Consider the following 12,829-nt stretch of genomic DNA (forward strand, 5'->3'; position numbering starts at 1 on the left):
TAGTTATTTTTCCTGATCCTCTCTTTCCTCCCACTCTGCACCCTCAGGTAGGCCCCAGTGTCTGCTGTTCCTATCTATGAGTCCATGTGTTCTCATCACTTAGCACCCACTTATAAATGAGAACATGCAGTGTTTGGTTTTTTGTTCCAGAATTAGTCTGTTTAGGATAATGGCCTCCAGCCCCATCCATGTTCCTGTAAAGGACATGATCTCATTCTTTTCTGTGGTTGCATAGTATTCCATGGTATATATGTATAACGTTTTCTTTATCCAGTCTATCATTGATGGGCATTGGGTTGATTCCATCTCTCTGATATTATGAAGAATGCTGCAATGAACATGCACATGCATATGTCTTTATGATAGAATGATTCATATTCCTTTGGGCATATACCCAGTAATGAGATTGTGGGGTTTACCCTTCTATTCAAAACAGTAGTACTGCAGCTGAGCACAGTGGCTCACACCTATAATCCCAGCACTTTGGGAGGCCAAGGCAGGAGGACCGCTTGAGCCCAGGAGTGTGAGACCAGCATTAGCAACTGAGTAAGACCCCATATCTACAAAAACTAAAAAATAAAAATTAGCCAGGCATGATGGCACATGCCTGTAGTCCCAGGTACTCTGGAGGCTGAGGTGGGAGGATTGTTGAAGCCAAGAAGTTTGAAGCTGCAGTGAGCCATGATCACATCACTTCACAACAGCCTGGGTGACACAGCAAGACCCTGTCCCCCCTCCAATAAAGTACTATTAGTCCTAGCCAGAGCAATACCATGAGAAAAGGAAATAAAAGGCATCCAAACTGGAAAATAAGTTAAATTATCTCTGTTCACAGACTACATGATCTGATGTGTAGAAAACCTAAAGATTTCACAGACGTACACACACCAAAACCGTTGAAATAAAGAAATTCAGCAAAGTTGCATTGTACAAAATCAATACACAAAAATCAGTTGATTTTCTGTATACCAATAACGAGCAATCCAAAATGGAAATTGAGAAAAAATTTTCATTTATAATAGCAAGAAGAACTAAATACTTAGGAAGAAACTTAACCGAGAAAGCAAAAGACGTGGATGTTGAAAACCACAAATGTTGCTGAAAGGAATTAAACAAGATAGCAACAAATAACAACATCCCATGTTCATGGATTGGAAGATTTTATACTGCAAAGATGTCAGTAGTACCCAAAGCAATCTACAGATTTAATGCAATCCTTATCAAAATCCCAATGATCTTTTTTGCAGAAATAGAAAAATCCATCCTAAAATTCATATGGAATTTCAAAAGACCCTGAATAACCAGAACAGTCTTGTAAAGAAGAACAAAGTGGAAGAACTCATGCTTCCTGATTTCAAACCTTACTACAAAGATACAGTAATCAAAACAGTGCCATACTGGCATAAAGACAGGCTTACAGACCAAGGAAGAGACCAGGGAGCACAGAAATAAAGCCTCACATATACAGGGAAATGATTTTTAACAAGGGTGCCAAGACCATTCAAAACTGGCTGTCCACTAACAAAAGAATGAAACTGGACCCTTACCTAACACCGTGTACAGAAACTAACTCAAAATAGATCAAAGACCCAAAAGTCAGAGCTAAAACTATAAAACTCTTAGAATAAAACATAAGGCAAAAGTGTCATGGCACTGGCTTTGGCAATGATTTTATGGATATGATCTCAAAGGCACAAGCAACAAAAGAAACAACAGACAAATATCACCTCACAAAAATTTGAAATTCTTGGTCATCAAAGGACAGTATCTACTCAGGAGCCTGAGGTAGGAGGATCATCGAGTCCAGGAGTTCGGGGCTGTAGTGCATTTTGATCACACCTGTGAATAGCTACGGCACTCCAGCCTGGGCAACATAGCAAGATGCCATCTCTTAAAAAGAAAAGAGGACATTATCAACTGAGTAAAGAGGCGACCCAAGGAACTGAATAGGATATTTGCAAATCACATATACGATAAGGGATTAATATCTAGATTATATAGAGTACTCCTAAAACTCAAGAACAAAAAGTTAAAACCCCAACTTAAAAATGGGCAAAGCACTTGAATAGATATTTCTTCAAATAAAAGATAGAAATGGCCAATAAGCACATGAAAAGTTGTTCATCATCACTAATCTTTAGTGAAACGTGAATCAAAACCACAATGATAACACTTCACATGCATTAGGATAAGTATTATTTTTAAAAACACAGAAAATAACAAATGTTGGTGAGGATGCAGAGAAACTGGGACCCTTGTGCATTTGGTGGGAATGTAAAATAGTGTTGCCACTATGGAAAACAGAATGACAGTTTCTCTAAAAATTACAAATAGAAATAGCATATAATCAAGCAATTCCATTTCCAGGTATGTATCAAAAGGAATTGAAAGCAGAGACTCAAATAAGTATTTGTACACCCATGTTCATAGAAACAATATTCATAATAGCCAAAAGGTGGAAGCAATGCAAGTGACCATTGACAGATAAATGGATAAACAAAATGTGTTATATACATACAGTGGAATGTGATTCAATCTTTAAAAAAAAAAAGGAAATTCTGACACATGCTACAACATGGTTGAATGTTCAGACACAAAAAAACAAATACTGTATGACTCAACTCATATGAGGTACCTAGAGCAGTCATATTCATAGAGACAGAAAGTAGGATGGTGGTTGTCAGGGGCTGGGAGAAGGAGGAAAAGGGAGTAAGTGTTTAATGGGTATAGAATTTCAGTTTGGGAAGATGAAAAAGTTCTGTGGATGGATGCTGCTGATGGTTGCACAACAATGTGCATGTACTTAGTGCCACTGAACTCTACACTAAAAAATAGTTAAAATGGTAAGTTTTATGTTATGTGTATTTTATCACAATATTTTTTAAAAAGCGAACCAATGGTAATATAAATTTGAAATTCACAAATGTATTGAATTCATACAGGACTGGGGAAACATGGCTTAAAATTAATGTGGGGAAAGTACTTCTAAAAGTCAGGACATTTTATTCACTGTTCAGTTTGCATTATTATTTTACATCTGTCCTTTAACATTGACTTTCCAACTAGTCTAGCTGCCTCTACACTGAGTCTAGTTTTATATGATGGCTAGATTTCAAATCACAGGTCAAATGCTGCTCACAAGTGTAAGATGACTTTTCTTTGCCATATCATTAAGTTCACACTTATTAGCAAGCATTTTAAGACCTCCTTGGCCAGGCATGATGGCTCACGCCTGTAATCCCAGGTCTTTGGGAGGCCAGGTAGGTGGATCACTTGAGTGCAGGTGCTCGAGACCAGCCTGGGCAACATGGTAAAACACTGTCTCTACAAAAAATACAAAAATTACCCAGGTGTGGTGGCATGCACCTGCAGTCCCACCTATTTGGAAGGCTTACATGGGAGGATCACTCGAGACTGGGAGGCAGGAGTTGCAGTGAGCCAAAATCAAGCCACTGCACTCCAGCCTGGGCAACAGAGCAAGACCCCATCTCAAAAAAACAAAGACCTCCCTAAATCACCTTTGAAACTAAATTTCCAGCCATTTTCCAATGAATCTTCCTGATTCCCTTGCATATACCTTGTGCTCAGCCATACTATTTTCCTTTTATCATTATCTATCTTTGCTGATACTAGTTTCTTAACTAGATGTTCTTTCTTACCTACAGACTAACTTATCCCTCAAGGACCGACTTATGTGGCATTTTCTTAGAGTGTTCTGATTCTCAACAGAAGCCACTGTTTTATCTCTTATTCCCACAACTCCCGTTTTTCTTACGCACTTCTTTCTACACATGCAAGCTGGTTGATTACAGCTCAATTAGACTATGAGTTTACAGGAGGCAAGACCAAGGTTTGTTCATTTCTGTGTCTCTGCAACACTAAGCACCCAATGACGCTTACTGAATGCCATTAGCAGCCCAATCAAGAAACAATCTCTCTCCTTGACTCTGCAAGGATAAGGACATATGTGGAATATGGTGTCTAATTTTGGGAGATACATTTAAGAGGTTCATGGTCCAAAAAAAAAAAAACCTGTACAATCAAGTTAGTGAGCGGCCACATGTAAAGACAGACATGTAAGAAAGCAGGCTACTCAGTCAAGCAAGAAAAACACTTGGCAAAAGTACTGGAAGATCTGCCCTCCAAGCAGAAGCAAAGTTCTTAATTCTGCCCACTGGAGCAATGCTCACCTCCAAGAATGAATAAACATTTCAGAGAGGCAGATTTCACTTCACTTAAAAAAATTCCAATAATGAGAGCTGTCCAAATATGTAATGGGACTCAAAATCGTGGCCACATTACTGAAAATGTTAACACATACAGAATAGAGGATCATTTGTCCTAAGATTTTCTGTATCAGCAAAGGTTTGACTAAAATTATTTAGGATAATTTACCCTATATTATGTGCCTGACACTATTGTCTAGGCCCCAGTAATACAGCAGTAGACAGACACAGTTCTGATCTCTTGGTATTTATGCAAACTACAAAGGACAACTCTTAAGAAATATAGATAGAAACAGACCCCAGAAATAGTCCAACACATACATGAGAACCTGATCAATGATGAGTGAGCATACAAACTAGTGTGAAAAGGATGAGGTCTCCGAAAAAGGAAACAGGAACACCTGGTAAGTCACAAAGAAGAAAATAAATTGGATCCCCACTCATATTACCAATATCAATCCCAGGTAGATGTCAAGAAGGTGGGTATGAAAAGCACACTACTCACTACTTAATTTTCAGGAGCTAAAACAGGAGAATATCTTTATGATCTCTGAATAGAAACAGATTTCCTAAATAAGACACCAAAAGCAAGCCATAAAAGGAAAAGAATGATAGAAGCAAATACATTAAACTTACAAACTTCAGTTAATGAAAAGATCCTTATATTAGTCTGTTCTCCCATTGCTATAAAGAAATATGAGACTGGGTAATATATAAAGAAAAGAGGTTTAATTGGCTCACGCTTCTGTAGACTCTACAGGAAGCATGATGCTGGCATCTCCTTGGCTTCTGGGAAGCCTCAGGAAACTTTCAATGATGGGGCAAAGCCAGCACTTCACATGGCCAGAGCAGGAGCAAGAGAGTGGGGTGGGGAGATGCTATACTTTTAAATGAGCAGATCTCATGAGAACTCACTATCATGAGGACGGTATCAATGGGATGATAATAAACCATTCATGAGAAATTCACCCCCATGATCCATTCATCTCCCACCAGGCCTTACCTCCAGCATTGGGAATTACATTTCAATATTTGGTTGGGGACACAGATCCAAACCATATCAATCCCATAAAAAGAGTGAAAAAGGAAGCTAAATCTGACAGATTTTCTACAGCAGCAGGTCCTCAAATAACATTAGTTCATTACAACAGTGATGAATAAAACTATTCCCAGCCAGAGCCACTGTCAAGTGGAGTTTGCACCTTCTCTTCATGTTTTCTCCAGGTACTCCAGCTTCCTCCCACATCCCAAAGATGTGCATGTTAGGCTAATTGGTGTATCTACATTTTCCCAGTCACAGAAAGTGTGGGTGTGTGTGCAAGTGCACCTGCAATGGGATGGTGTCCCAGCCAGGTTTGGATCCCGCCTAGCACCCTGAGTTGTCAAGATAGGCTCTGGCCACTTGCAATCCTGAAATGGAGCAAATGGGTTGGAAAAGGAATGAATAAGCAAATATAAATTATTGCCAAATAAAGCTTCATAAAGTAGACAATAATCATATAGACGCAAACAATAACGAATGCAGTAGGAGAACACTCAACAGTGTACCCTCCATATTTCTGATTTTGTTTTTGAACTGCCCAGTAGCACAAGGTTCTCCTTAAAATACTGTTTTGCAAACATTTTTTGATTTCACCCACTACCATTAGAACCCAACCTCTCCTGATTCACCAGAAATTGGGTAAATAATTTTCTTCCTTGTTCTCATTAATCTCTCTTAAATGTATGTATAGTTCACATTTATTTCAATGTTTAATACTAGACATGTTTTGGGTCTCTAGTTAAAAGTTTGGTGATTTTTTTTTTTTTTTTTTGTGTTCAGAAATATGCCATAGGAACTTAACTCTTACTTCTATCGATTAGACTACAATAAAACTGGTTTTGTTACATGTCATTTGGCTTAAGGTTGGTTTCCAAGAACCTATCAACAATGTTGAGTGAGCACTTACTGTATACATAACCAAAGGATAAGCATCCTAAATATATAAAGAACACCTACAAGTCTAGTACAAACAACTAAAAACCACTGCATAGGAAAATAGGCAAAAGGCCTGAAAAAAATGAAAAACACACTATAGAATTTCATAGAAGAGGAAGTTCAAATGACCCATGAACACACTGGACTTCATTTGGGAAATGCAAAATTAAACCATAATGGAATGCCATTTCAAAATTGCCAGAATGGCAAAAATTAAAAATATCAACTGTTAGCAAGGATGTAGACCAAGATGAATTGTTATAAACTAGGAGAATAAATTGGTATAACTACTTGGAAACTCAGTTGGGCATTACCTTGCTAAGGTAGAAATCATGCATCCTTTATGACCCAGCAACTCAACTTCAAGACATCTATCCTAGAGTAAGTCTCTTGTAAGTGCGCTGGGAGTTACATGCAGGAATAAGCATATAGCTTATTTATACAGCATATAGTACTGTTTTTTAAGACCAAAATACTAGAAACCGCAAAATGATAAACTCCGGTATGATTCATCCCAGGGAATAGTCAGCAATGAAAATTAATGAACCCCAGCTACAGATACTAATATGCATGAATCTCTGAAACATAACTGTTGAGGAAGAAAACTGCAGGTGTATGTATGGTTCGATTTATATCAAGTCCCAAAACAGGCCAAAAGGAACCAAATATTGATTAATAATGTATATATTTGGTAAAAATGTAAAAAAAAAAAAAAGAAAGAAATTTTGCATAGTGGTTAATCCTGAGGGAGGGAGGAGACAGCCAAGGAAGTTTCTAGTGTCACTTTATTATTCTTTAAAATGTATACTCATATGTTTTAAGAAACTATACACATCAATGTAAACTTCAAACATATTTGAAAAACACAGCCTATAATTTCATGAACTCAACCTAATAGTTTATGCTTTTGCATACTGTCTTCCACGTATCATTTTTCAACTTTCTGTAAAATGAAGTAAATTCCTGAACGTTGAAAGTCTCTGCCTTACACGTAGGTTATCACCCAAAGACTCGTTTTTAAGTGAAGTACTCTTAAACTCAGAATACATTTGTCCTTAGAAATAATGCCGGATTCCTAGCCCGCGCCGAAAAGTTAAGGCAGTGTGCATGAAGCTGAAATTACCTGTACCTTCGTTTCACAAGACGGGGAACTGAGCCTCGGCACAGGGTCCTAACCCAGGTCGAGGTCACGCAATTAGGAGTGTTTCCGTTTTGATAAACTATCACAAGCCCACCTCAGGGGAAGGCCGGAGAGAGGAGAGGACGGGCGGCTGACCTCACTGCCGCAGCCCGCGGGCGCCCCAGCCCGGACCCGCCCTGCCGGGGGTGGCGTCCGCGTGGCGGGCCCGGTCGCGCGCGGTGGAACCGGCGAGGGCCGCGCCTACCCGAGTACTGTGGGGACAGTAGCTCTTGCTGAAGATCATCACCCGGCTGCGCTCAATGAGGCCCCGGAGGCGGCGGCGCAATTCCTCACGAGCCTCGGACGAGCTGCTGGGCCCGGGGGACGACAGGTGGGCGCGGCGCCCCGGCGGCGACAACACGCGCGCCCCTCGGACATGGCCCGAGCGGCGGTTGGGGGCATCGCCCGCCTTCCCCGGCCCTGGCGACTGTGGCGGCGACTGCTCCACGGTCTCGCTTTCGCTCCCGGCCGAGCCGGGCCTACTAACAAACCGAAACGCAGGCGGCAGCGGCGCAGGGACCGGGCTGAGGGGCGGCTAACGCTGCCTTCGCTGGCCACTCTCAGCACCCGCGCGAATCCGCCAGGCAGCCGCTCGCCCCACCCCCAGCACCGCCCCGCGCATGCGAACTGGGCCCCCGGCTCGCCTGCCCGCCTGCGGCGTAGGTATCACCTGCCCTTCTCAAAGAGGCGGGTACCAAGCGCGAGCCTTTTTATCTCCAGGTTGTGCGCGCGTCCCGAGACCAACCAATCTTCGCGATGCCGCTTGGAGATGGCCTCTGTGCAATGCCTTTTACTCCTAATAATGCCCAACAGCCCATTTAAACCACCTTAAAATATACGTTCTTCAATTTTTATGGGAAGTGTGAATTGGAAAGATTGATATTTTTAAAAGTTTAGATCACACAAGCTAAATAAATACATTGCGTTTGCTATTGCAATGCAGCTTTAAAATGAGTTTCCTAGGTTGCTACCCGTCAGTTCACTTCTACATAGAATTCCAGAGCCGCCCCTAACAAAGGAACTCTGAAACCTCGAAAACAGGAATCCTCTGTCCATTTCGGGGGGTGGATGGAAGATCTTTGAGCTGAACTAGCCTGCAGTGACTTACAGCCCCCTTCACCACAATGGGTGAATAAAACCCCAATAAAGAGAACAATCAACCACAGGACCAGCAGGTGTGAACCGGTTCCTGCCTACCTCTAGGTTGTCATCCCCTGACAGTGTCCCTCGGGTTCATTCTGCTTCAGCTACACGGGATTTCTCCCTGTGCCTCAGATGCGTCAAAACCATTCTCGCCTTAGGGTCTTTGCGCCTTTAGCTTTATCAGTCTAGGATGTTGTCTCCTGCAATGGACTGAATGTATCACCCAGATTTCATATGTTGACACTCTCATCCTAATGTAACAATATTTGAAAGTTAAGACCTTTGGGAGGTAATTAGGTCATGAGGGCAGAATCTTTGAGAGTGGGATTAGTACCAGTAGTTAGTATCACTAAGAAGAGGCCAGAGAGCTAGCTCACTCTCCACCATGTGAGAACATAGTGAGACCTTACAACTGGAATGGGCAAGTCGGCCCTCATCAGAAGCAACCATAGTGACACCTTGATCTCAGACTTCCAGGCTCCAGAACTGTAAGAGATAAAATTCTGCTGTTCATAAGATGCCCTGTCTATGGGGCTTTGTTCTAACAGCTCCAACAGACTAATACCTGCTCCAGCAAGTCTGGCTCCTCATTGCCAACTAAGTCTTGGCTTAAATGTTACCTCCTGAGATAACCTTTTGCTGTGTACCCAAAATGAAGTAGCTGCTAATTTCCATCATTTCACACATGTTCCAGTCCCTTCATGACACATTTGTTATTATTTTCAATGACCTCCTATATTTCTGGTTTCCTTGTTTGTTGTCTGCCCTACCCCTGTATCCATGACCTCGACTGGAATGTGAGTTCTGTGAGAAAAGGGCCTTATCACTTTGGCCCACAACTCTAGCCCCAGAGTTTATCACAGTGCCTGGCTCATGGTAGGCACGGAATACAGTTTTACTGAATGAATGAATTAGTGATTCACACATGTCACATCTTACCAGAACATATATTACCGTATTTTGCTTCTCCTCTTGTCCTCACATGACAGGCTGGGATCTCAAATTCCTCTTCTTCCTACTCTGTTCATCCAGGGAGCCACAAGTCCGGGAGGTGGAGTACAGACCACGATGTTCAGGGACTGCCTCATGCCACTCCTGTTGCCCTGGGCCCACATAGCTTATTTCATGCCTTGACTCCACAAGCACTTCCTGAACACCTCAGTCTGTGCTAAGTGTTAGGGAATAAGCACATGGAAAAAAATAGCACCTGTCTTCAGGAGATCAGAGCCCTTCTAGGAGAGATGTCAAAAGTAAGAAATGCAAATAAGGAAGTAGTTCTAAAGAGAAGAATAATACCTGAGCTGGATGTGATGAAGTGAAGAATCATTGGCCCAGACAATAAGCACTGGAAGAGAGTATCAGAGGGAGGCAGCCGAGCTGAACCACAGAAGCAGGGGAAGGCTGGTATATTGGGGGAAAATGCTGAAAGATCCAAAAATGAGCAGAGGTGAGGGAGAAATGAATGCCGTTGAAGTGAGCAGGGGCCAGATGGCTGTGATCTAGTTGACACTGTTTAGAAGATCTCTAGGAAGGAAAAGGAACATGAGACAATGACGTCAGGCAGCAGGAAGATGACTTTCCTATTAGCCCAAGCAAAAATCAGATTTTGGAAGAACTGAAGAAGAAAGGAAACAGAACAAGAGAGAGGTCCCCTTTATCTTTTTATTTTTATTTATATTTTTTAAGAGACAGTCTTCTATTGGGACTCTGGACATCTAGACATCAGTGCAGGGGCTTTCTGAGGAAACTAGCCTCCCTGGCAGGCTTAGATGTGATCTAGCCTGAGTCAGGAAGGGAACACACGTGGGGCTGGATGTTCTTTCAGATCCCTGGCAGAGATCAAAGACAGAGTGGTCAGCTTGACCTAGCTTCTGCAAGGGCTGGCTCTGATGTGGGAGAGGGAGGCAGTCCCCAGAGCAGGAATGCCTTCCCTGGGGCTCCTATCCTTGCAGAGGAGAAGCTGGCCATTGTCCCCTCAGAGCCTCCTTCACTGCAGCCCGAGGGGGGCGACTGACAGATTCCTCAGGGGGGCAAAGGGAACGGGCTCCCCAGGGGAGGAAACCTCTGGGCTCTGGCTTCAACCCCCTCCCGGGGAAACATTCACAGTCCCTCCGGAGGAGAGCCCTGCTGCAGGAAAATTCTAGGGCAGAGCCCAGCTGCGAGGGGCCTGGGCTGTTGGTGATAGTACCTCAGGCTCCAAACTCTCTGGGCCTGGGGGCAGTTCCCTTCCTCAGTTACAACAGATTCTTACCCCGCCGTGCCCTACAGCCCGCCCCGGGAGGAAGGGGCCCAGGAGTGGACGGGTGGACAGGTATTCCGGTGTCTCGAGTAGGGGCCAGCCTGAGCAGCACCGCCCGCGTGGGGCAGACAGGGCACGCAAGGCAGGCGCCGGGCTCCAGAGCAGCACCTGACAAGTGTTCCGGCGGCGTCCGGTCTCCATGGAGACGGGGGCGGGGCCAGGCGGCGGTGATGGGGTTGGGGCGGGGCTTTTCAACTGCCAACGGCCCCGCCCAGCCTGGGCAAAGAGACACAGCCCGGCCTGGAAGACCGAGTCAGGGACCCCCAGGCAGAGCCTGAACCCTGACGGCGGCCGGGGCCTCCTTCCTCCAGGCGCTGCTGCCCCTACACAGACGGGCGCCCTCTGCGGGTCCCACGACTCCTTGCTCAGCGCCACCAGATGCCTCACCCGGGCCCACTCCTCTGGGTCCCTAGGGACCTTAAAGCGCTGGCCCAGCCGCGGGATCACTCCCATAAGCCTCCCGACCCTCCCATGGGTCCTTTGGAGCCCTGGATTGTGAAGCTGATACTTCCTCAGGGCCGCGCGCCCAGACGCGGCTGCTCCAGGACCACAGCTGACTGAGTGCGGCCGCGTCCCCTGCAGGCCACCCGTCAAGGGCACTGGCCACAGGAGCCCCAAGGTGCAGTGGCTCACCCTGCCCGGGGCTGATCCTTGAGGTGGGGAGAGGGCACTAACTCGGGTCCTTTCCCCTTCCTCAAGGCTCCTTCCTCCACTGGGGTGAAGGGCTCCCAATCCCAGCACCTTGGGGCCGTCCTGTTTAATTCATGCCCACAAATGATCATGCAGTGTGCTGGGACAGAGAAGACAGACACGCTGGCCCCCGAGGGGTGAGACAGACTAGTCTATCAGTGCAGAAAATTCCCAATAGGGACAAGGGCCAGGAAGGAAACAGCAGGAAAAGTGAGGGTGGAAGATGGGGGTGACCCTACTGCAGGTGGGTGCTCAGGGAGGGCTTCTCTGAGGAGGTGACATTAACTAGATTGGCAAAAGGGACGGGCAGGGCCAGTGTAAGTCTTCTAAGAGAGGGAACGGCAGTGCCCAGCGGGCTGTCCCAGGGATGGAAATAGGGCAGCGGGTGGGGGAGGGGGTGTGAGCCAGGCAGGCAGGACCCAAACACCTTGTGATGGGTGCAGGGGTGGGACCCATGGAGGCTCTGAGGAAGCCCTGGGCCTCAGAAGATGGGGAAACAGGAGGACCCACTTAGAGGCCTTCACAACCTTCTAGGGCACAGACAGTGCAAAACAGCTCAGGCCAGAATGCAGTTTAGGTTTCAGAAGGGTGCTGGGTCCCCTACGCTCTTCTTGAGGCTAAAGGGCTCCGGCTCCTTGGGACCTTTCCATGGAGACATGGTTCTGGGGCCCCAGCTACATGGACAGCCTTCTGATGGTTGTCTACAGCCAGGAAGGGGGCATGGGCCGAACCACCCCTTCCTTGGCCAAGTGGACAGATGAAGGGAGCCTCTGGGAGCAGGATTGCTGGACTGAGAATTAGATTTGGAATGTAATCCAAACCCTCCAAAAGCCACCTCTTCTCTGGAGCTTGGCTTCTTCAGGAAAACTGGGGACAACGGACAGCAAGAGCAGCTCTCAGGACCCTTGCCTCTCCACCCTGTGATGCTTTTAGATGGTTCTCAGGGGCCACCCTTTTCAGAAAGAATTCTTGGGCTATAGGAAAGTAAAGGGAGGAAACGTGTTTTGAGTGGCAATTAGCCCGAGCTCCAGACTAGGTGTTGGTTTGGTGGGGTTTGCTTTTCCTCCTGCACCAGCCCACTTCACAAAACCTGAGTCCTGGCTAGGGCCAGGAGTGAGATTCCTGTTCTAGATTTTCATCATTCCGTGTTGCCCAGGAGGAGGTCTGGGGGGAAAGGAGCAGATATTAGCAAGTATATAAAAGACAATTTAGCCAGAGAAAACCTAAAAGAAGAATCAGGGTGAGGAGATTAGGAATGGCAAAGGAGGAGCTGGGGGAGAGGGAGTTGGGGGTGGGGCTGGGACAAACAGAAA

At 45.3% G+C, this 12,829-nt stretch overlaps 1 protein-coding gene across 1 annotated transcript in view; it reads right to left on the minus strand.

Moving 5' to 3' along the window:
• Nucleotides 1-12,174, minus strand: part of TXNRD3 (thioredoxin reductase 3) — a 33,822-nt gene extending 21,648 nt beyond the window's left edge. The window contains 5 exon segments of the mRNA XM_026456373.1: nt 7,590-7,909; nt 7,912-8,036; nt 10,331-10,413; nt 10,779-11,402; nt 12,121-12,174. Coding sequence (XP_026312158.1) covers nt 7,590-7,909; nt 7,912-8,036; nt 10,331-10,413; nt 10,779-11,402; nt 12,121-12,174 — 1,206 coding nt within the window.
• Between the last annotated feature and the right edge of the window lie 655 nt (nt 12,175-12,829).

The sequence above is a fragment of the Piliocolobus tephrosceles genome, chromosome 2 (assembly GCF_002776525.5).
Source record: "Piliocolobus tephrosceles isolate RC106 chromosome 2, ASM277652v3, whole genome shotgun sequence".
NCBI lineage: Eukaryota > Metazoa > Chordata > Mammalia > Primates > Cercopithecidae > Piliocolobus > Piliocolobus tephrosceles.